The 22858-nt window shown below is 32.7% G+C and overlaps 1 protein-coding gene across 1 annotated transcript in view; it reads right to left on the reverse strand.

Moving 5' to 3' along the window:
• Nucleotides 1–20110, reverse strand: part of LOC127725654 (S-adenosylmethionine decarboxylase proenzyme-like) — a 41432-nt gene extending 21322 nt beyond the window's left edge. The window contains exons 1-2 of the mRNA XM_052232759.1: nucleotides 19987–20110; nucleotides 11525–11611 (exon numbers count right to left, since the gene is read on the reverse strand). Coding sequence (XP_052088719.1) covers nucleotides 11525–11611; nucleotides 19987–20099 — 200 coding nt within the window. The 5' untranslated portion in view covers nucleotides 20100–20110. The remainder of the gene's footprint in view (nucleotides 1–11524; nucleotides 11612–19986) is intronic.
• Nucleotides 20111–22858: the final 2748 nt, after the last annotated feature.

Consider the following 22858-nt stretch of genomic DNA (forward strand, 5'->3'; position numbering starts at 1 on the left):
TAAAAAAAGAGGATATATTCCTGGACATTGTTTTTCAAGATTTGCTATTGTATAAAGATTGACTTTTGTTAGCCTAATGTCTAGTGGCAAATATTGCATGCATATTCAGGGCCACCTTGTATGAAGAGCTTTCGTATCTAATGGGAAGTGCAATGAGGCCAAAAACCTTTATTAAGTATGTCATGTATATGAAAAGATGTCATTCAACATCTTAAAATAATTCCAGAATTTGAAAACTTACTATATCAACATCTTCACTGAAAAATAACCCTTTCATGGTATCAATAATGATAGCAATGATAAACATCATGCTGTATGATATCTATTTCAAGCATAAATCGAATAAGACAAAAATAAGTCTTGAATTGGGTGTCTCCCGTTTTGTCAAAAATGCTAGATTTTTAAATTTGATTTATTTAAGAAATATTGTTTACATAAACAGCTGCTAACAGTAAAAAGATAATTAATAGATTTTATGCATGTCAATATCCTTATCAAGATGTAATTACAATAACAGCTTGGACAACAAGATGTAAGCTATTACTCACCAATGAAACCCTAGCTAAAACCATGAAAACTATTGGTTAACATGATGTTGATAAGCAATGGCTGTGAAAACACATCACACAGTATAGAATATGCTCACATAAAGCTTGATACCAAATTTCAGGAAACTCTGATTGGGTGTTAGAATATATAAGTATTTGGTATACATGAAGTTTAGTGTCATAGCACTTGCAGACCCAAATTAGAGGGGCACAGTGCCTCTGTGTCCTCTCTGTGCTCCCTTCTGACCTTTTGCTCCTGCACTATATGCTTTTTGTTTTCTGAAGGAAAATAAGTATTTTTCAGTGCAAAAAAATTGTATTTTCTACTTGTTAAAGCTTTTACAACCCAAAATACCATAAATCCAACAAAAAACATTAAAGCCTTCAATTATTCCAATTTTTTTTTTAAAGTGCACCTCTGCCCTTAAATTCTAGCTAGAACCCTGAAGTTCATAAGCAATTCGTTTGAAAATGCATCAGACAGTATACCATACTCACATTAAGCTTGATACAAAATTTCAGGATGACCTAGTTTATAGTTCCTGAGAAAAAAAGTGACAATAATTTCACAGAGCAGATGGACCAACACAGAATTGGACTATCTGACAGAGCTGAACCAGTTTTACCCCCTCACCCTTGGAGCTAGGGTAAAAAGATTAACTAGATGACCAACAATTGTATCCAGGGAATTATTGATATTCTGATACATGCTGTAAGATGCTATAACAAATAAAAGTTAAAAAAAAAGAATGAGATGGCCCTGGGATGCATGAACTGCAAAAAGTAGGAGGTCTGAAAAAAATCATGCAACAGGGACCATGGAGCTTACGTCTACTACAACTCTGCTTATTGTAAAAAAAATAATGTCCATGAAAAGGAATTCAGGTATTAATTCTAAAAGTCCACTTAAAATTTGTTCAGACTTGTATTTCACCAAACAATCCATTATCATAATTACTAAATAGTTCTTTAAAAAAATCTGTTAAAGTGAACCATCTAAAAAATTACAGAAACTTTTTAAAACTGTCATTATAAATATGGAAATTTTCATATCTAAGTACTGGCAAATTTTCATTGTGATTGTTTTCATATCCAAGTAAAACAATTGTTCCTTGTAACTAAGTGTTTTAATTGTTGCAAACTTATTTGAAAAAGAAAGTTAATAACTCTAATTGGATGGTAGAATATTTGTTTATATTACATTAAACTTGCTTTATACTAATATGACTAAACAACCTTTCACTAGCAATTGCTTGAAATTTTTTTAATAGTTGAGCAGTTTGAATTGAACTTGAAAAACTATTTCAGGTGATTTATGAATGAGTAAAGATCACTGAGTATTTAAGCACAGTAAAACTTGTTTCTGTGTAGGAATCATTTGCACAAGGAGTTCAATGAATAAAATTTCTGTTTTAAAAATTTCAAAAACACAATCTCAATTAAAAAACTAGACAAAGTGATGCCCCGCACTCCACTCTGAAGTAACTGTATTATAACAAAGTCAAAGTAGGACCATAGTACACGGATGCCCCACTCGCACTATCATTTTCTATGTTCAGTGGACCGTGAAATTTGGGTCAAAACTCTTAATTTGGCATTAAAATTAGAAAGATCATATCATAGCAAACATGTGAACTAAGTTTTAAGTTGATTGGACTTCAACTTCATCAAAAACTACCTTGACCAAAAACTTTAATGTGAAAAACTTTAACCTGAAGCAGGACAGACGGACGAACGAACAGACACACAGACCGAAAAACATAATGCCCATAAATGGGGCATAAAAATGACAAAGTGCAACTATCTCCCAAAAGAGCAAATATTAATAAAAATTCGTAAGGGTTCCGCGGAACCCAGTGTCTCGCCTACTTTTGGTGTTAATCGCAGGCTCAACAAAAATGAGGAAAAAAATTAATAAAAATATTCCTCTCTATACTATCTTTTGATTGTAAGTAGCTTCTGTCCAAGTTTGGTAAAATCCAGGATAATTTATGAATCTAATAAATGTTTTAAAAACTTAAACTGCAGAATGTATGTAATGTTGACTGGAAGAAAAACTAAGTCCATTTATAAGTAAAATACGGAAAAAATGGAACAAAATTTTATCAAAATTTCCTTCTAGATACTAGCTTTTGATCATAAACAAGCTTCTGTCCAAGTGTGGTACAAATCCAGGATAGTTTAAGAAAGTTGTTAAAATTTTAAAAACTTTAACCACAGAGTGAATGTAATGTTAACTGGCAGAAAACTAAGTCCATTTATAAGTAAAATTCAGAAAAAATGGAATTTTTTTATTACAAAATTTACTTCTGGATACTATCTTATGATCATAAACAAGCTTCTTTCCAAGTTTGGTAGAAATCTGGGATAGTTTAAGAAAGTTATTAAAATTTCAAAAACTTTAACCACAGAGTGAATGTAATGTTTCCTGGCAGAAAAACTAGGTCCACTTATAAGTAAAATACGGAAAAAATGGAATTTTTTTTTTACAAAATTCACTTTTGAATATAATCTTATGATCATAAACAAGCTTCTGTCCAAGTTTGGTAGAAATCTAGGATAGTTTAAGAAAGTTATTAAAATTTCAAAAACTGTAACCACAGAGTGAATATTTGTGGACGCTGCCGACGACTACGACGACGCCGACGGAATGTAGGATTGCTATGTCTCGCTTTTTTGACAAAAGTCGAAGGCTCGACAAAAATCAAAACCCTGACCACATGCACACCTTCAATATATATACAAACAGCCAACAAAGTGAAAACTTCCTAGCATTCAAACTGTAGGAGGAGTTATGTGGAATAACTATATACCCATAATGGGACGGACAGATGGAAGGACAGATGGAAGGACGGACGGACAGGGGTAAAACAATATGCCCCCCAACTTTTAGTTGCGCGGGCATAACTACCTAACAAGAGGCTGTCAGAGAGACAGCAAACCGGATTTTCCTGCAGAGGTCGAACCCTGAACAGTTGAGCAAGTATGGACACTACATTTAAACTTAAAACAGCTCTGAATTTGGATTGTGATTGAATATTTGACACATCATAGGTTTGTGGCACAAAATGAATGTAGTCAAAGAACTGATAGATTTGAAATTGGACATTTAAATACCTATTATGGTCCAATATCCAAAAACTAAGTACATATTAGAATCAGCATATCAAAGAACCCCAAGAATTCAATGTTTGATGAAATCAGACAAAATTATAATCTAGGACCCTTTGGACCTCAATGTGGACCAATTTGATAAAGGAGCCCACAATCCAAAATCTCTCAATACATGGTTAGATTCAGCATTTCAAAGAACCCCATAAATTCAATTTTTCTTGAATCAAACAAAGTTTAATTTTGGACCCTGATTTGGACCAACTTGAAAACTGGGCCTAAAAATCTAATATTTAAATAGAGTTTAGATTCAGCATTTGAAAGAACCCTATATATATATTTAATTTATGTTGAAATGAAACACAGGTTAATTTTATCCATAATATTTTCTGTGCAAATGGAAATAACTCAAACTGGATAAATAGTTCTCTAAAATAAGATATGATGCAATTTTTCAAATTATAATCAATAATAAACAACCAGTGATGACTAAGTTCTCTAAAATTAGATATGATTTAACATTCAAACATTGTTAGAATCAGCATATCAAAGAACCAAAGAATTCAATATTTGATGAAATTAAACAAAAGTTTAATTTAGGACCCTTTGGACCTCAATGTGGTATCATCTTATTAATAATGAAAAGCTCAACCGTTTACAAGTTCTTAAACAGGAGGGGGGCCGGGTGACCCAGGGGGACTCACCTTATATTTCATTTGATTTGTTTTATTGTCCCATACAAGAATATATATGGTTTCGGGGTGGGGATCTTGACCATTTACAAGTTTTCAAAAAGAAGGGGGGTGGGGGTTACCCCAGCGGACTTTCCCTCAATTTCATTTGATTTGTTTTATTGTCCCAGACAAGAATATATATGGATTAGGATGGGGATCTCGACCGTTTACAAGTCCTCAAGCAGGAGGGGGTGGGGTGACCCAAGGGGACTCGCCTTTTATTTCATTTGATTTGTTTTATTGTCCTATACAAGAAAATATATGGTTTCCGGGAGGGGATCTTTACTTTTTACAAGTTTTCAAAAAAAAGGGGGGTGGGGTGACCCCCCCTGGACTTCCCCTATATTTCATTTGATTTGTTTTATTGTCCCATACAAGAATATATATGGTTTAGGGGTAAGGATCTCGACCGTTTACAAGTTCTCAAACAGGAGGGGGGTGGGGGTGACCCAAGGGGACTCGCCTTATATTTGATTTGATTTGTTTTATTGTCCCATACAAGAAAATATATGATTTCGGGGTGGGGATCTTGACCGTAAACAAGTTTTCAAAAAAAAAAGGGGGTGGGGGTTTCCCCAGGGGACTTCCCCTCAATTTCATTTGATTTGTTTTATTGTCCCATTCGAGTATATATATGGTTTAGAGGTGAGGATCTCGACCGTTTACAAGTTATCAAAAAGAAGGGGGTGGGGGTTACCCCCATGGACTTCTTCTATATTTCATTTGATTTGATTTATTGTCCCATACAAGAATATATATGGTTTCGGGGTGGGGATCTTGACCGTTTACAAGTTCTCAAAAAGAAGGGGGTGGGGGTGACCCCCATGGACTTCCCCTATATTTTCATTTGATTTGTGTTATTGTCCCATTCAAGAATATATATGGTTTAGGGGTGGGGATCTAGAATGTTTACAAGTACTCAAACAGGAGGGGGTTGGGGTGACCCCAGGGGACTCGCCTTTTACTTCATTTGATTAGTATTATTGTCCCATACAAGAATATATATGGTTTCAGGGTGGGGATCTTGACCATTTACATGTTTTCAAAAAGAAAGGGGGTGGGGATTATCCCAGGGGCCTTCCCTTAATTTCATTTGATTTATTTTAATGTCCCATTCAAGAATATATATAGTTCAGGGGTGGGGATCTCGACCGTTTACAAGTCATCAATAAAATGCTTCGCTGGGCGCAGCTTGATACGACCGCAGAGGTCGAACCCTGAACAGTTGGGGCAAGTATGGACACAACATTCAAGCTTGATACAGCTCTGAATTTGGATTGTGATTAAATATTTGACACAGCATAGGTTTCTGACACAGAAAGAATGTGGTCTAAGAATTTCAATTTTTTTAATTTACCTATTATGGTCCAATGCCCAAAATCAAAATACATGGTTAGATTCAGCATATCAAAGAACCCCATATATTCAATTTTTGTTGAAATCAAACAAAGTTTAATTTTGGACCCCAACTTGGACAAACTTGAAAACTGGTCCCATAATCAAAAATCTAAACACATTTTTAGATTCAGCATATCAAAGTACCCAATAATTCAATTTTTGTTAAAATCAAACTAAGTTTAATTTTGGACCCTTTGGACCTTAATGTAGACCAATTTAAAAAACGGGACCCAAAATTAAAAATCTAAATACACAGTTAGATTTGGCATATCAAAGAACCCCAATAATTAAATTTTTGATGAAATCAAACAAAGTTTAATTTTGGACCCTTTTGACCTCAATATGAACCAATTTGATAGCGGGCCCACAAATAAAAAATCTAAATACATGGTAAGATTCAGCATATCAAAGAACCCCATATATTCAATTTTTGTTGAAATCAAACAAAGTTTAATTTTGGACCCCAATTTGGACCAACTTGAAAACTGGGCCAAAAATCTAAAATCTAAATACATGTTTAGATTCAGCATATCAAAGAACCCCATATATTCAATTTTTGTTGAAATCAAACAAAGTTTAATTTTGGACCCCAACTTGGACCAACTTGAAAACTGGGCCCATAATCAAAAATCTAAACACATGTTTAGATTCAGCATATCAAAGAACCCCAAGAATTCAATTTTTGTTAAAATCAAACTAAGTTTAATTTTGGACCCTTTGGACCTTAATGTAGACCAATTTAAAAACGGGACCCAAAATTAAAAATCTAAATACACGGTTAGATTTGGCATATCAAAGAACCCCAATAATTCAATTTTTGATGAAATCAAACAAAGTTTAATTTTGGACCCTTTTGACCTCAATATGAACCAATTTGATAGCGGGTCCACAAATAAAAAATCTAAATACATGGTTAGATTCAGCATATCAAAGAACCCCAAGAATTCAATTTTTGATGAAATCAAACAAAGTTTAATTTTGGACCCTTTTGACCTCAATGTGGACAAAGTTAATAATGGGGCCCATAAATCAAAAATCTAAATACATGGTTAGATTCAGCATATCAAAGAACCCCATATATTCAATTTTTGTTGAAATCAAACAAAGTTTAATTTTGGACCCCGATTTGGACCAACTTGAAAACTGGGCCCATAATCAAAAATCTAAATACATGTTTAGATTCAGCATATCAAAGAACCCTAAAAATTCAATTTTTGTTAAAATCAAACTAAGTTTAATTTTGGACCCTTTTGACCTTAATGTAGACCAATTTGAAAACGGAACCAAAAATTAAGAATCTAAATACACGGTTAGATTCAGCATATCAAAGAACCCCAATAATTCAATTTTTGATGAAATCAAACAAAGTTAAATTTTGGACCCTTTGGACCTCAATGTGGACCAATTTAAAAACGGGGCCCAAAATCCAAAAACTTAATACTTGGTTAGATTCAGCATATTAAAGAACCCCAAGAATTCAAGAATAAAACCCCATTGAAATTGATCAAGAAATAAGCAATTTATATGAAGTATCTTCTTTTGCACAATACTGTGCAATTGAATATTTCTTGCTATTGTGCAATACTGTACAATTGACAATTTCTTGCTATTGCGCAATATTGTGCTATTGGAGATTTCTTGCTATTGCGCAATACTGTGCAATTGAAGATTTCTTGCTATTGCGCAATACTGTGCAATTGAAGATTTCTTGCAATTGTGCAATACTGTGCAATTGAAAATTTCTTGCTATTGCACAATACTTATTATATAATAATTTACACATTCTGTTTGGTGTGTATCTCCTACCATATCATTATTATTTGCATTTAAATATTAATCAGAAATAACCAACTTAAAATGGAAAATTTTAAAAGAAAAAAAAAAAGGAAAAAAAGAAAAAAAAAGAGAAAAAAAAATCCCCCCCCCAATTTTTTGAACCCCCTTATGATTCATCAACCCCAAACTCAATCCCAGCCTTCCCTTTGTGGTATGGTACCTTGCAGTACAATTTCAGAGAGATCCATACACTTGAACACAAGTTATTGTCTGGAAACTAGAAAAATGCTTATTTTTGGCCCCTTTTTGGCCCCCTATTCCTAAACATTTCGGGCAATTACCCACAAACTCAATTCCAGCTTACCCTTTGTGATATGGAACCTTGTAGTACAATTTCAGAAATATCCCAACACTTACACACAAGTTATTGTCATGAAACTAGAAAAATGCTTGTTTTTTGCCCCTTTTTTGGCCCCTAATTCCTAAAATTTTGAGGCAATTACCCCCAAAATCAATTACAGCCTTCCCTTTGTGATATGGAACCTTGTGGTACAATGTCAGAGAGATCCATACACTTACACACAAGTTATTGTCTGGAAGTTACAAAAATGCTTATTTTTGGCCCCTTTTTGGCCCCTAATTCCTTAACTGTTGGTACCATAACCCCCAAAATCAATCCCAACCTTCCTTTCGTGGTATTGAACCTTATGGTAAAATTTCATGGAGATCCATTCACTTAAACTAAAGTTAGAGTGCGAAAACCAATGTGTCTTCGGACGACGCCAGATGACGACGACGACGACGACGCCAACGTCATACCAATATACGAACAAAAAATTTTCAATTTTTGCGGTCGTATAAAAAGAAGGGGGTGGATGTTACCCCCATGGACTTCCCCAATATTTCACTTGATTTGTTTTATTGACCCATACAAGAATATATAATGGTTCAGGGGTGGGGCTCTCGACCGTTTTTAAGTTATCAAAAAGAAGGGGGGTGACCCCCTGGACTTCCCCTATATTTCATTTGATTAGTGTTATTGTCCCATACAAGAATATATATGGTTTAGGGGTGGGGATCTCGACCGTTTACAAGTTCTCAAACAGGATGGGGTGGGGGTGACCCCAGGGGACTCGCCTTATATTTCATTTGATTTGTTTTATTGTCCCATACAAGAATATATATGGTTTCAGAGTGGGGATCTTGACCGTTTACAAGTTTTCAAAAAGAAGAGGGGTGCGGGTGGTCCCGGGGACTCCCCCAATATTTCGTTTGATTTGTTTTATTGTCCCATACAAGAATATATATGGTTTAGGGGTAGGGATCTCGACCGTTTAGAAGATAAAACTCAAATTTATTTCCATGAACCAGTAACAAAACACCAACATAATTCTCTAAAATTAGATATGATTTTATATCTATCAATTAAACACATCACTTTTCAAAACAAATAACTCAAACTTATTTCCATAAACCAGTAAAAAACCAGTAACAAAACACCAAAATAATACTCTAAAATTAGATATGACTTAACCACTCATAAATCTCTAAAATTAGATATGATTTTATATCTAACAATTAAACACATCACTTTTCAAAACAAATAACTCAAACTTATTTACATAAACCAATAAAAAACCAGCAAAATACTTCTCTAAAATCAGATATCATGTTATATCTATTTCCATATTATAATCAAATTTAATTAATAGTTGCTAATATTGTTTCTTTCATGTGTCAAAAAATAATACAGATCTGCAACTTATCTATCAATGTCAAAAACTTTATCTCATAATAAAAATAGATTATTATCTAATTAAAAACAAGTTTAGATTCAGCACTTAAAGAACCCTATATATATTTAATTTATGTTCAAATATAACACACACAAACTGATTAATTTTCCCAGGGGACCTGCCCTTTATTTCATATGATTTGTTTTTTTGTCCCATACAAGGATATATATGATTTAGGGGCGGGGATCTCAACCATTGACAAGTTCTTAAACAGGAAGAAGGTGGGAATGACGCCAAGGAACTCACCTTTCATTTCATTTCATTTGTTTTATTGTAACATACAAGAATATATATGGTTTCCCCGTGGGAATCTTGACCATTTACAAGTTTCCAAAAAAAAGGAGAGTAGGGGTTACCCCAGGGGACTTGCCCTAAATTTAATTTGCTTTAATTTATTGTCCCATACAAGTTCATATATGGTTTAGGGGTGGGGATCTCAACCGTTTACAAGTTTTCAAAAAGAAGGGGGTAGGGTTTACCCCCGTGGACTTCCCCTATATTTCATTTGATTTGATATATTGTCCCATACAAGAATATATATGGTTTCTGGGTGGGAATCTTGACCGTTTACAAGTTATAAAAAAAAAGGGGGGTAGGGTTTATCCCAATGGACTTCCCCTATATTTCAATCAGAAAACAGTAAATTTTCAAATAAATCTGTCACTCCAATGATTATCATATGCTAAAATATTTCAAAGATCTAATTAATAATGAAAATAAATCATTATCATATGCTGAAATATTTATAATATCTAATTGAACAGAACTATGCTTGTTTAACATAGTACTCTAACATAATTAATAATGTAATAATCTTCAAAATGTCTAATGATATAGCTTATAATCATTACCACTTAGGAAATAGATAATTTTCAAATAAATCTGTCACTCCAATTTTTATTCTGAGATAAGACAAATCATAAAAAGATAACAACAGTAAAATATTAAAAAATTCTACTTTTGGATATTAAAAATGAAGATAACTCACAAAGGAGATATACTAAAATCTTGAAAATTAATAGAGACCTTCATTTAGTCCCATGAAACAACATATTTAAATTTGAAAAAAATTTGTTAAAGCGTTTTCATGTTATTGTGCGGACGCTGTTTGGCAGCCGCCAGAGCCGCCCAGCCGCCCGCCGTATATAACCATTTTAATAACCGATATTTCCTTCGAAAATCCGGTTAAAAATATATTTATAAAAGTGGCTGGTCACTTTGACAGGTATTTAATATAAACATTATAGGTTTGCTTTAACTTTTTAATGGACCTTTCACCTGTAATTCAATTTTAAATATTTTAAGTTTACCTTTCATATTGTATTATACCTTTTAATATTTCAAACTTTTAACAGAATACTACTGAAGCATGAACCAAGTACTAAACACAGCTTAAAGATTTAGACTGTGACTTATGTTAGAGGTAATCTGATTAACAATCATTCAATATTTTAAAGTGTAAAAATATTTCATAGATAAAGTAAAGAAACACCAAATCTATTTTAAAATTACTGAAGTAAATATATATTCACTTTTGTAGGGAATATATTAAATTTTGTAAATACAAAAAGACCAATATCTCACTTGCATAAATATTTTTGGTAAACAATTCTATCCTATTTACATAAAGTTTTATTCTAAATTTAAACTTATCAGAAATATTATAATTCTAATCATATTTTTAATGTTAGAAATAAGAAGATACATTCAACTTCATTGAAGTAAGCTAGGTCCCTAATAATCCAAGAAAATTCTAATTTTCATCTTAAGGCACACCATCAGCTTCTTCATGATGTACATGAATGTGTATACCATAATGGCATATCATATATATAGCTATATGTCTATAAGTTTCTGGGAAATGGCTGTGGGTGTGCATGCAAATACCAATGCCAAGGGAACAACAACAGCCCCCCCCCCCCCCCCCCTTCTCAACTTTGTTGAGGCAAATTAAAAATAGTCAAGTCTCCTCTTTTGAGACAACAAACTCATTACTTTTGCCATGCAGGATGGTAATTTTTTCTGAAATCTGAAAAAAATGAACAAAAAATATTTTTGTGTGTGAGGCCAATATTTATGGATAGGTGTGTAAACATTGTACATGTTGTAAAAGATATTTTGATTTCGTCCTTATAATATAAAAAAAAATATTTATATATACCTTAAAACATATGCATCCATATCATCACTGGAACTCTTGCTGATGATCTCACATCTCACTATCCTCAGAAGATGTTCCCAGTCTAACCTATAAAAACATGAACACAGAATTTATTTATTTGGATGATGACTAATGAAGATTTAGATTTCAATATTTCTCTTAATGACTATTTGTATAAAAAAACAAGCATTCTGTGAGTATTGTCTGGCAATACATAGTCCCCTACCGGTTCAAAATTCATTGTACTTGCACAAAATGCTAACTTGATCTATAACTTGTCATGGTGTAAACTATATAACAAATATCAAGTCAATATCTTCAAGCATGACGAAAAAAAATGTGGAAAATTGATTATTTACGTGAATTTTCTATGTCTAAGGACCATAACTCTGCACAAAATCATCAGACCAGAACAAAATTCGAACTAGATCTGTAACTTGTCATGATGAAACTCTTTACCAATTATCAAATCAGTATATTCAATGCAAGCATGAAGAAAAAAAGTGAGGAAAACTGATTATTTGAGTGAATTTTCTAAGTTCAAGGACCATAACTCTGCACAAAATAGTCAGACCTGAACAAAATTCGAACTTGATCTGTAACTTGTTATGATAAAACAATACACCAAATATGAAATCAATATTTCAAGCATGAAGAAAAAAAGTGTGGAAAACTGATTTGCCGGACTGACGGATGGACAGACAGATGGACGGAGTGCAAACCTAAAGTACCTTTTGACTTCGTCATTAAAACATTAAAACAATGGCAATGGTTAACATATATATATATATATTATGTCGTGTACTAATTTTTGCACCTTTTGTTTGCGGTATACCATCTTTTCCGCAAGTTTATTGTTTTCTGTTTGGTATTAAATTAATAAATAAGATCCATTTTGTTACATCTGGTGATCCGTTTATTTGGCAATCGCCAATGGCAGTCAGCAGGGTTTAAGAACATCAGTTGTTCGACCTGCTAGTCAAATGCGTTTAGTTAACATTTACTCCTTTTTTGGTCTTTTGGAAAATGTTGTTTGTGCTGTATTTAGACCCCTCTTCCAAGAAATTTATTGCCTTTCTTGTTTTCAGCATACTGTAGGTGCCCTTTTGTTAATTTTCCATACACTATAGGTGCCCTTTTTATAAATCTTTGCGCGCTCTAGATGCCCTTTTTCAATTAAGTTACCATGCCCTTTTTGAGTGATAGGGGAAACACTATTATACACGATATATATATGAATATATATGTATATATACATGACATATATGTAAATACAAATGTATATATTTGTAAATGCCTTGCCTGCTTCACTTTCATGATTGAATTTCTGTTGAAAGTCTTTATTTCAATATTAAGATATTCTACAACTATCACATAAAATTAACATTATCAATACTACAAAAAAAGACCATGTACATGAAGTCAAGGTCAGAAGAACTAGAAACACGAAAATTTAAATATATTTGGAATGGGAAGCCAGACAAAGTAAAAAGAAACATGATAATACGTCCATATGAAAAAGGGGGCTTAAAAATGGTCAATTTTAAAAGTTATTTTATGTCGCTAATGGGTATCATGGGTATATAGACTTGTTAATGGTAAATATGCCAACTGGAAGCTTATACCTTATATATGTGTTCCAGAATTTTATAGAGAAATAATAAAGTCCTGGATTTTGACTGGGGGTGGGCAAACAAAACAACCAGTTACATATGTCATGTATGTTGAAATAAGAAAGCAAACGATATGGGGGAATAAATTTATTGAATTTCATAATAAACCAATTATCTTTGATAACTGGATTAACATGATTAAGAGTGATATAATATACTTAAATGACATTCTGGATGACACTATGTCATTATCAGAAAACTATATTTTAAACAAATTAAAGTGTAAGATAAACTGGATTGCTGAATTTCAAAATTTGAAACAATCTATTCCACAAAATTGGATTCACATAGTTAAACAAGAAAATTCTGTTAAAAGTACAGTAAATGTCCAGAGAAGTAAGATCACATGGAAAGATCGTTATTTTGAGACTACATGTTTTTCAAAATAATGTTATATGATTCACTAGTGAGCAATAAAAAAGAATCGTCAGTAGGGATAAACAGGTGGCTTAAAATTCTACCAATGCAAAAAGCATTGATTTTGGCAACACATATACGACCTCTTAAAAGGAGTAATATAGATTTTTTAATAAAACTACAACACCTGATATTTGGATACAAAATCACAGACAACAAGTATTACTCAATAAATTTTTTAATTACAATACTTAGTTTTTCAATATTTAAGTCATACTATGTATCTGAGCAGAAAACAAAAAACATAGATGTCTACAGAATTTTTGTAAATGAATATACTAAGAGAGTAGACACCAATATTAATGGACATAAGATAATAAGTCCAAAGTTACTAACAATTAAAAGAAACATAATCAATGATTAGTTTTTCTAGTATTGTTATTCTAGTGTTATCAACAAAATGTATGCCAAAAAAAAAAGAAAAAGGTCAGATGAACTCTGCAAGATGGACATGCATATGTATGCCTTACAATCATACCATACACCAGATATAGTTAACCTAATGCTTTGGTATTTGAGAAACAGACATTTCTATGACAGACCTATATATGAAACTTACATTGACCTTTTGATTTTAGTATCTGAGAAACAGACATAACCAAGAAATATATACATGACCAATGAACCATGAAAATGAGGTAAATGTCAGATGAAAGCCATCATTCAGACAAGTACACCTTACAATCATTCCATACATGAAATATAGTTGACCTATTGCTTATAATATCTGATAAATGGTCCAAACCACTAAAACTTAAAACTTTGACCAATGAACCATGAAAATTAGGTCAAGGTCAGATGAACTGCCAGACAGGCATACACACCCTTCATTCATTTTATACACCAAATACAGTTGACCTATTGCTTTTAGTATCTGAGAAACAGACAAAACCACAACAATTTAACATTGACCCATGAACCAGTAAAACAAGGTCAAGATCAAATGAAACCTGCCAGTCAGATATGTACAACTTACAATCATTCTAATAATTCCATACAAGAAATATAGTTGACCTATTGCTCAAACATGTGAATATGACCAGGAAAACTTAACCTTGATCACTGATCCATTAAATGAGGTCGAGTTCTGGTGAACCCTGTCTGGTGGACATGTAGACCTTGCAAGGAACCCATAAACCTAATATATATATCCTATTACTCATAATAACTAATTAATTCACATGACAGAAAAAATAAAATGCTTCGCTGGGCGCAGCTTGATACGACCGCAGAGGTCGAACCCTGAACAGTTGGGGCAAGTATGGACACAACATTCAAGCTTGATACAGCTCTGAATTTGGATTGTGATTAAATATTTGACACAGCATAGGTTTCTGACACAGAAAGAATGTGGTCTAAGAACTTCAATTTTTTTAATTTACCTATTATGGTCCAATGTCCAAAATCAAAATACATGGTTAGATTCAGCATATCAAAGTACCCCAAGAATTCAATTTTTGTTGAAATCAAACAAAATTTAATTTTGGACCCTTTGGACCTTAATGTAGACCAATTTAAAAAACGGGACCCAAAATTAAAAATCTAAAAACACGGTTAGATTTGGCATATCAAAGAACCCCAATAATTCAATTTTTGATGAAATCAAACAAAGTTTAATTTTGGACCCTTTTGACCTCAATATGAACCAATATGATAGCGGGCCCACAAAATAAAAAATCTAAATACATGGTAAGATTCAGCATATCAAAGAACCCCATATATTCATTTTTTGTTGAAATCAAACAAAGTTTAATTTTGGACCCCAATTTGGACCAACTTGAAAACTGGGCCAAAAATCTAAAATCTAAATACATGTTTAGATTCAGCATATCAAAGAACCCCATATATTCAATTTTTGTTGAAATCAAACAAAGTTTAATTTTGGACCCCCAACTTGGACCAACTTGAAAACTGGTCCCATAATCAAAAATCTAAACACATGTTTAGATTCAGCATATCAAAGAACCCCAAAAATTCAATTTTTGTTAAAATCAAACTAAGTTTAATTTTGGACCCTTTGGACCTTAATGTAGACCAATTTCAAAAACGGGACCCAAAATTAAAAATCTAAATACACAGTTAGATTTGACATATCAAAGAACCCCAATAATTCAATTTTTGATGAAATCAAACAAAGTTTAATTTTGGACCCTTTTGACCTCAATATGAACCAATTTGATAGCGGGCCCACAAATAAAAAATCTAAATACATGGTAAGATTCAGCATATCAAAGAACCCCATATATTCAATTTATGTTGAAATCAAACAAAGTTTAATTTTGGACCCCAATTTGGACCAACTTGAAAACTGGGCCAAAAATCTAAAATCTAAATACATGTTTAGATTCAGCATATCAAAGAACCCCATATATTCAATTTTTGTTGAAATCAAACAAAGTTTAATTTTGGACCCCAACTTGGACCAACTTGAAAACTGGGCCCATAATCAAAAATCTAAACACATGTTTAGATTCAGCATATCAAAGAACCCCAAGAATTCAATTTTTGTTAAAATCAAACTAAGTTTAATTTTGGACCCTTTGGACCTTAATGTAGACCAATTTAAAAACGGGACCCAAAATTAAAAATCTAAATACACGGTTAGATTTGGCATATCAAAGAACCCCAATAATTCAATTTTTGATGAAATCAAACAAAGTTTAATTTTGGACCCTTTTGACCTCAATATGAACCAATTTGATAGCGGGTCCACAAATAAAAAATCTAAATACATGGTTAGATTCAGCATATCAAAGAACCCCATATATTCAATTTTTGTTGAAATCAAACAAAGTTTAATTTTGGACCCCGATTTGGACCAACTTGAAAACTGGGCCCATAATCAAAAATCTAAATACATGTTTAGATTCAGCATATCAAAGAACCCTAAAAATTCAATTTTTGTTAAAATCAAAATAAGTTTAATTTTGGACCCTTTTGACCTTAATGTAGACCAATTTGAAAACGGAACCAAAAATTAAGAATCTAAATACACGGTTAGATTCGGCATATCAAAGAACCCCAATAATTCAATTTTTGATGAAATGAAACAAAGTTAAATTTTGGACCCTTTGGACCTCAATGTGGACCAATTTAAAAACGGGGCCCAAAATCCAAAAACTTAATACTTGGTTAGATTCAGCATATTAAAGAACCCCAAGAATTCAAGAATAAAACCCCATTGAAATTGATCAAGAAATAAGCAATTTATACGAAGTATCTTCTTTTGCACAATACTGTGCAATTGAATATTTCTTGCTATTGTGCAATACTGTACAATTGACAATTTCTTGCTATTGCGCAATATTGTGCTATTGGATATTTCTTGCTATTGCGCAATACTGTGCAATTGAAGATTTCTTGCAATTGTGCAATACTGTGCAATTGAAAATTTCTTGCTATTGCACAATACTTATTATATAATAATTTACACATCCTGTTTGGTGTGTATCTCCTACCATATCATTATTATTTGCTTTTAAATATTAATCAGAAATAACCAACTTAAAATGGAAAATTTTAAAAGAAAAAAAAAAAGGAAAAAAAGAAAAAAAAAGAAGAAAAAAAAATCCCCCCCCCAAATTTTTTGAACCCCCTTATGATTCATCACCCCCAAACTCAATCCCAGCGTTCCCTTTGTGGTATGGTACCTTGCAGTACAATTTCAGAGAGATCCATACACTTGAACACAAGTTATTGTCTGGAAACTAGAAAAATGCTTATTTTTGGCCCCTTTTTGGCCCCCTTTTCCTAAACGTTTCGGGCAATTACCCACAAACTCAATTCCAGCTTTCCCTTTGTGATATGGAACCTTGTAGTACAATTTCAGAAATATCCCAACACTAACACACAAGTTATTGTCATGAAACTAGAAAAATGCTTGTTTTTTGCCCCTTTTTTGGCCCCTAATTCCTAAAATTTTGAGGCAATTACCCCCAAAATCAATTACAGCCTTCCCTTTGTGATATGGAACCTTGTGGTACAATGTCAGAGAGATCCATACACTTACACACAAGTTATTGTCTGGAAGTTACAAAAATGCTTATTTTTGGCCCCTTTTTGGCCCCTAATTCCTTAACTGTTGGTACCATAACCCCCAAAATCAATCCCAACCTTCCTTTCGTGGTATTGAACCTTATGGCAAAATTTCATGGAGATCCATTCACTTAAACTAAAGTTAGAGTGCGAAAACCAATGTGTCTTCGGACGACGCCGGACGACGACGACGACGACGCCAACGTCATACCAATATACGACCAAAAAATTTTCAATTTTTGCGGTCGTATAAAAATAAATTAAGCAGTCGCTGAACCATAAAATGAGGTCAAGGACAATGGACATATGACAGATGGAAACTTTGCAACGTAAGGCACATGTATACAAGGTATGGAGTAATTGAAATGCCCTTTGCCATGTCTGTGTGCATTATATATATAGGAATAAAGATATTTGTAAAAAAAAAATGTATTTGTATTGTACACCTGGAAAAGTTTTAAGGCCTGTTTCAGAGCAAAGAAAATACAATTTCAACCATGCAGAAGATGGTAAAGCAAATAATAAGCTGATGTTTAATTTCACATCTTTAATACAGTCCACTCAGTTACTTCTTCTCTTTGTAGATTCCTCCGCAACGAAGCACCCGTGTCACACGGTAGTAAAATATAGAACCTTATCTTTAAAATTAACATTAATATAAAAGAAAAGGTGGTAAGGGGATATATTTACAGCAGGCCATTATTTATCTTTTTAGTATACTTTATCTACGGTAAGATGTTTTAAAACGATGTTGATAAAAAAATTAAAATAAGTAAAATTGGTGCTCAAGAATTTACAGTGGAAATATTTACATCAGTTGATTTAATTGCATTAATAACATGAATATGGTAACTCCTAAAATTTAAAAGTAACTCGATTATAGTGACTAAAACCTTAAAAATTATTACGATTGGATGTAAAAAAAAAAGTAGCTTCCACAGGTTTGTACATGATACATGTAATAGTGCCCTCAATCTGTGGTCTTTATCTTAATATAGATTATCAACCCTTATCTGATATGTAATTCCAATGATTAAATTCAATAAAATTAAAAAATAAAATTTAAAATATACAGTCATTAGAATTTGTGCCCATTGGGTGAAGATCACTTTATAAAGTCTTAATCTTCTTTTGCATCAATATTCTCTGAGTATGGAGTCCATAGCATAGATCTTTACTGAGATTTTCTATTTGAATAATTGTCTCTGGACTAAAGTTCATTTCTTGGGCCAATATTGTACAGTCTATAATTATTTGAATAATTAATCATGCCGGGTTCCCTTTGAAATTTCATTCCATTTGTTATATCCAACAGACTGTATGATGAGTTTTTTCAACTCCGGGAAACTTTTTTGCCGTTTATCATATAGAACTTGGCACTTGAGTAAGAAGTGTTCTAGAGTTTCTATTTCCAAATGACACAGAGTACAATTTGCTTTTTCTTGCTCCCTTTTGAATTTCTGTATGTCACATTCTAAGAGGTATGTACCGGTGAGTAATTTGGCTTTGATTTGTGCCTTTTTTACCTCATATATATGTAACTGATGGTAAGGAGTTCCATACTGGATGAGTCTGATGTATTTTGAGCTCTGTTGTATTGCAGAATTTAAGAGTGGATTTTTCTTTCATTTTGGTTTGTAGCTTACTTGTCCATTTATCAGCTATGGCTGTGTTAATTTGCCTATTCCACTGTTTAAATCACCTATTGTTGCCAGGTAGATATCAATTGTCCTTCTATTGTCTAAGGTCAATCAATACAATACCATATACAAATAATACCGGAGGAAAAATCTCAACAAATTTTTCAACTAAATTTATGTTGACAACATATATGTACCAACAAAAAGTGTACTTCAAAATCTAGGAAATTTTAATTGATTTTATGAACCACAATATATGCATTTACAGGTCCAGCCAAGTCTTCAAACTTTTCCAGTTAAACAGGTTTGTCTACATACTTATTTGCATATAACAATCCAATTTATAGCTGCCCACCATAGATAGTCATGCACAAACCAGAAAATACTCCAAGGACCATACATTTTGGGTTAGTTCTGCAGCTAGTATGTACAAGTGTACTCAAAAATATTTTTCTATGTCAACACGACCAAAAGATTAAGATTATAAGTTAAAAATGTAGTGGCAAACATTGCTACTCTGGTAGAACTACTATTACAGATTTCGCAATCATTTCACGTGTCGTAAGAAAAAGACCCGATCAGCTGATACAATGACAGTGGTGATAGTGTCGAGCATGTTTCATCTACGTCTACTTTTAATTTTATTCTTACACTTTACTGATGTCACTTTTCACTGCTACCGTAAATGAATAATTACCTTTCTATAATTCTAAGATCAAAACTGTCATCTCCGTTTGTTGATTCAAACCATACTTCAAGCAATTTTTCGGTTCCCTCAAAGAAATGTGGATCCGACTGCACACCGGCCATTTCGAATTCGGTGAAGGTCAAGAAATGCTCTAATTATTTAGCTATGCCAAGAAATAAGGAAAACAACCGAAACAATCCGAGTAATGCATAATGAGTTTGACTAATCACTAATAAATAATACACACCACAACGTACTACTTACTTTTTTCAAATGAAAATTTAATGAGATCATATGTGGGATATATATGTTAGCACAAAATTTTGAACACATTTAAAAGTCAATGTATGGTCTTTAAAAGAGAGGCGAAAGATACCACAGGGACATTCAAACTCATAAGTCGAAAATAAACTGACTAAGCCATGGCTAAAAAAGAAAAAGACCAACAGACAAACATATAGTACACAAAACACAACATAGAAAACTAAAAACTGAGCAACACGAACCCCACCAAAAGTGGGGGTGATCTCAGGTGCTCCGGAAGGGTAAGCAGATCCTGCTCCACATGTGGCACCCGTCTTGTTGCTCATGTTAGTACAAACCCGGTAATAAGTCTTATTTGTTTGGTCACATTAGGGAAAAGGGGACGGGATTGTAGTTACGACATAAGGAACATATCCGCTATAAAATTATAATCATCTGTTAAAAGATATTCCGTAACAGTCAACCAACTCGTGATGGCACTCGTAAAATTTACAAAGGGATGATTATAATCAACTTCACCACTTAGAACTCTTGGTTTAATTAAGCTTCCTTGTGAGCAGCAATCCTCCATCAAGGAAATCATGATCGGAAATACAAGCCCTGGAGTATCGTATCAATTGGGAGATATATACTCCGTATGCAGGCGCTGCTTCAATAAACAAAATCCAATTCAATTGCTCTAAATGGCCCAGAGTCTTGAACAAACTTTGAATGCAGACACTATAAATCCATCAACACCAAAGTTTTATAGCCACTGACCCTCTGATCATTTTGCTTTTTTCAAAAATGGTAAAATCCATATTGACAGGACTACAGGAAAGACCTAGACAGGTTTCATATATACATGGCTCACATGTACTATTACAGTTTAACAAAGAGAGCGTGTGGATTAACTCTCCGTTTAATTGTTATTCTAAACACTTATTTGCAGTTTAATATTTCTCTACAATTGCAAATAAAAACCACATGAAAACAACAATTTAAAGATCACTCTTTCTATAAATTTGATAAGATAATGGTAAAACCAATTGTATTACAGCCATCACTTTTAGTATGTAATACTAACTCTAATAATTACAGCCATCACTTTTAGTATGTAATATTAACTCTAATAATTACAGCCATCACTTTTAGTATGTAATACTAACTCTAATAATTACAGCCATCACTTTTAGTATGTAATATTAACTCTAATAATGCCAGCACCCTCTTTTTGGTAAGTGTAGCAATTGATATGGAGTTGAATATAATGCAATTCACTTGAAGAACTTCAATGATAAGAAAAACCCATACTATATAGCTAAGGTTATCAAGTTTATACAGAGAGTTAATGGCACCAAAAATATGATTGATTGATTGTTAATTTCATCACACTTGGCTATTTCATGACAAGTTTTTATTGGTGGAGGAAGCTATTAGTACATGAAGAGAACCTCCAACCTTCAGCAGGAAAACTGACAATCCTAGTCAATTAAAATCAACCTTCAACAGCCCTCCATAAATATACTGAAGGCTCAAAGGTGCCTGTATCATCTTGGTAGACTGTGTTTTGGTGCCATTCATGTTGCTCAATTTTTAGTAATATAGGCTGCTGTCTTTTTTCTGTAGGCCAAGGTTTTTTGGTCATTATTCTCTGGCCTGCTATTTTAATTGCCTCTTGGTATCTTAAATAATCTTATTTTATTTGTTTAAAAATTATGGTACATGTACAGTGACTATGCTACGAATGTCATAGTCTGCACAATAACCATGTTTAGCATATATCCTTCTATTAATAAATTTATTAGCATGTATTGCATGAATATAAGATATTTTTAGAACAACCAAAAATGGTTGTAGGCTTGTACGATATCCTCTCAGTAAGATCAACATGTAATCTGTGTTACCACATCATCATAATTTTGAAATTTGAGAAGTGACCTTTATGAAGAATCAAAAATATAATCTTTCAGCCTGTGTTAATCCAATCAGAAGGAAAGGGCCTTTAAAACTCAAGTTTTAAAATATTTTTTTTCACCTACAGCAGGTACAGAATTCTTCGGATTATAAAATATCAGTTTGTATGATTATGATCTCTTAGTTGTATACTTTCAAAAAGTTTGTACTTCATGTTTTAAACACTTAATATATCATTCAATATGAATTTTGACCCCTCAAAAAAGTTTTGCAAGGTATGCAATTAATTCCATTGAACATATAACATTGAATAATTTAGAAGTTACAGTAATGTTTTATAGATACAGCTATTATGTAAGAATTCTAGATTAATACCAACTTCTTTTTCAATGAAATAAATTTCTTTGTCAGTTTGTTTGTAAAAATCAGGTATTTTTATTAAAAGGAGGCACTTTTCTTTGTATGGTTCTTTGTGAAAACAGGGATGTCAATTGATAGGGTTATCAGATGTAAATTTGAAAATCAACAATCAAAGTAACATTCCTGTGAAAACCAGTTCTCATCTAATAATCAGATTTTTTTTATATATTCCTTTTGGGAATTGGATAATATGTGTATGGTAATTTCTGAGGAATTTATTCCTTTTTTTTATTTAAATGATGACAATACTTACTCTGGCACATTAGGATATGCAACCATTTATACAAAGATGCCTTTCAAA

This window comes from Mytilus californianus, unplaced genomic scaffold (assembly GCF_021869535.1).
Source record: "Mytilus californianus isolate M0D057914Y unplaced genomic scaffold, xbMytCali1.0.p SCAF_15, whole genome shotgun sequence".
In the NCBI taxonomy this organism is placed as follows: Eukaryota; Metazoa; Mollusca; class Bivalvia; order Mytilida; family Mytilidae; genus Mytilus; species Mytilus californianus.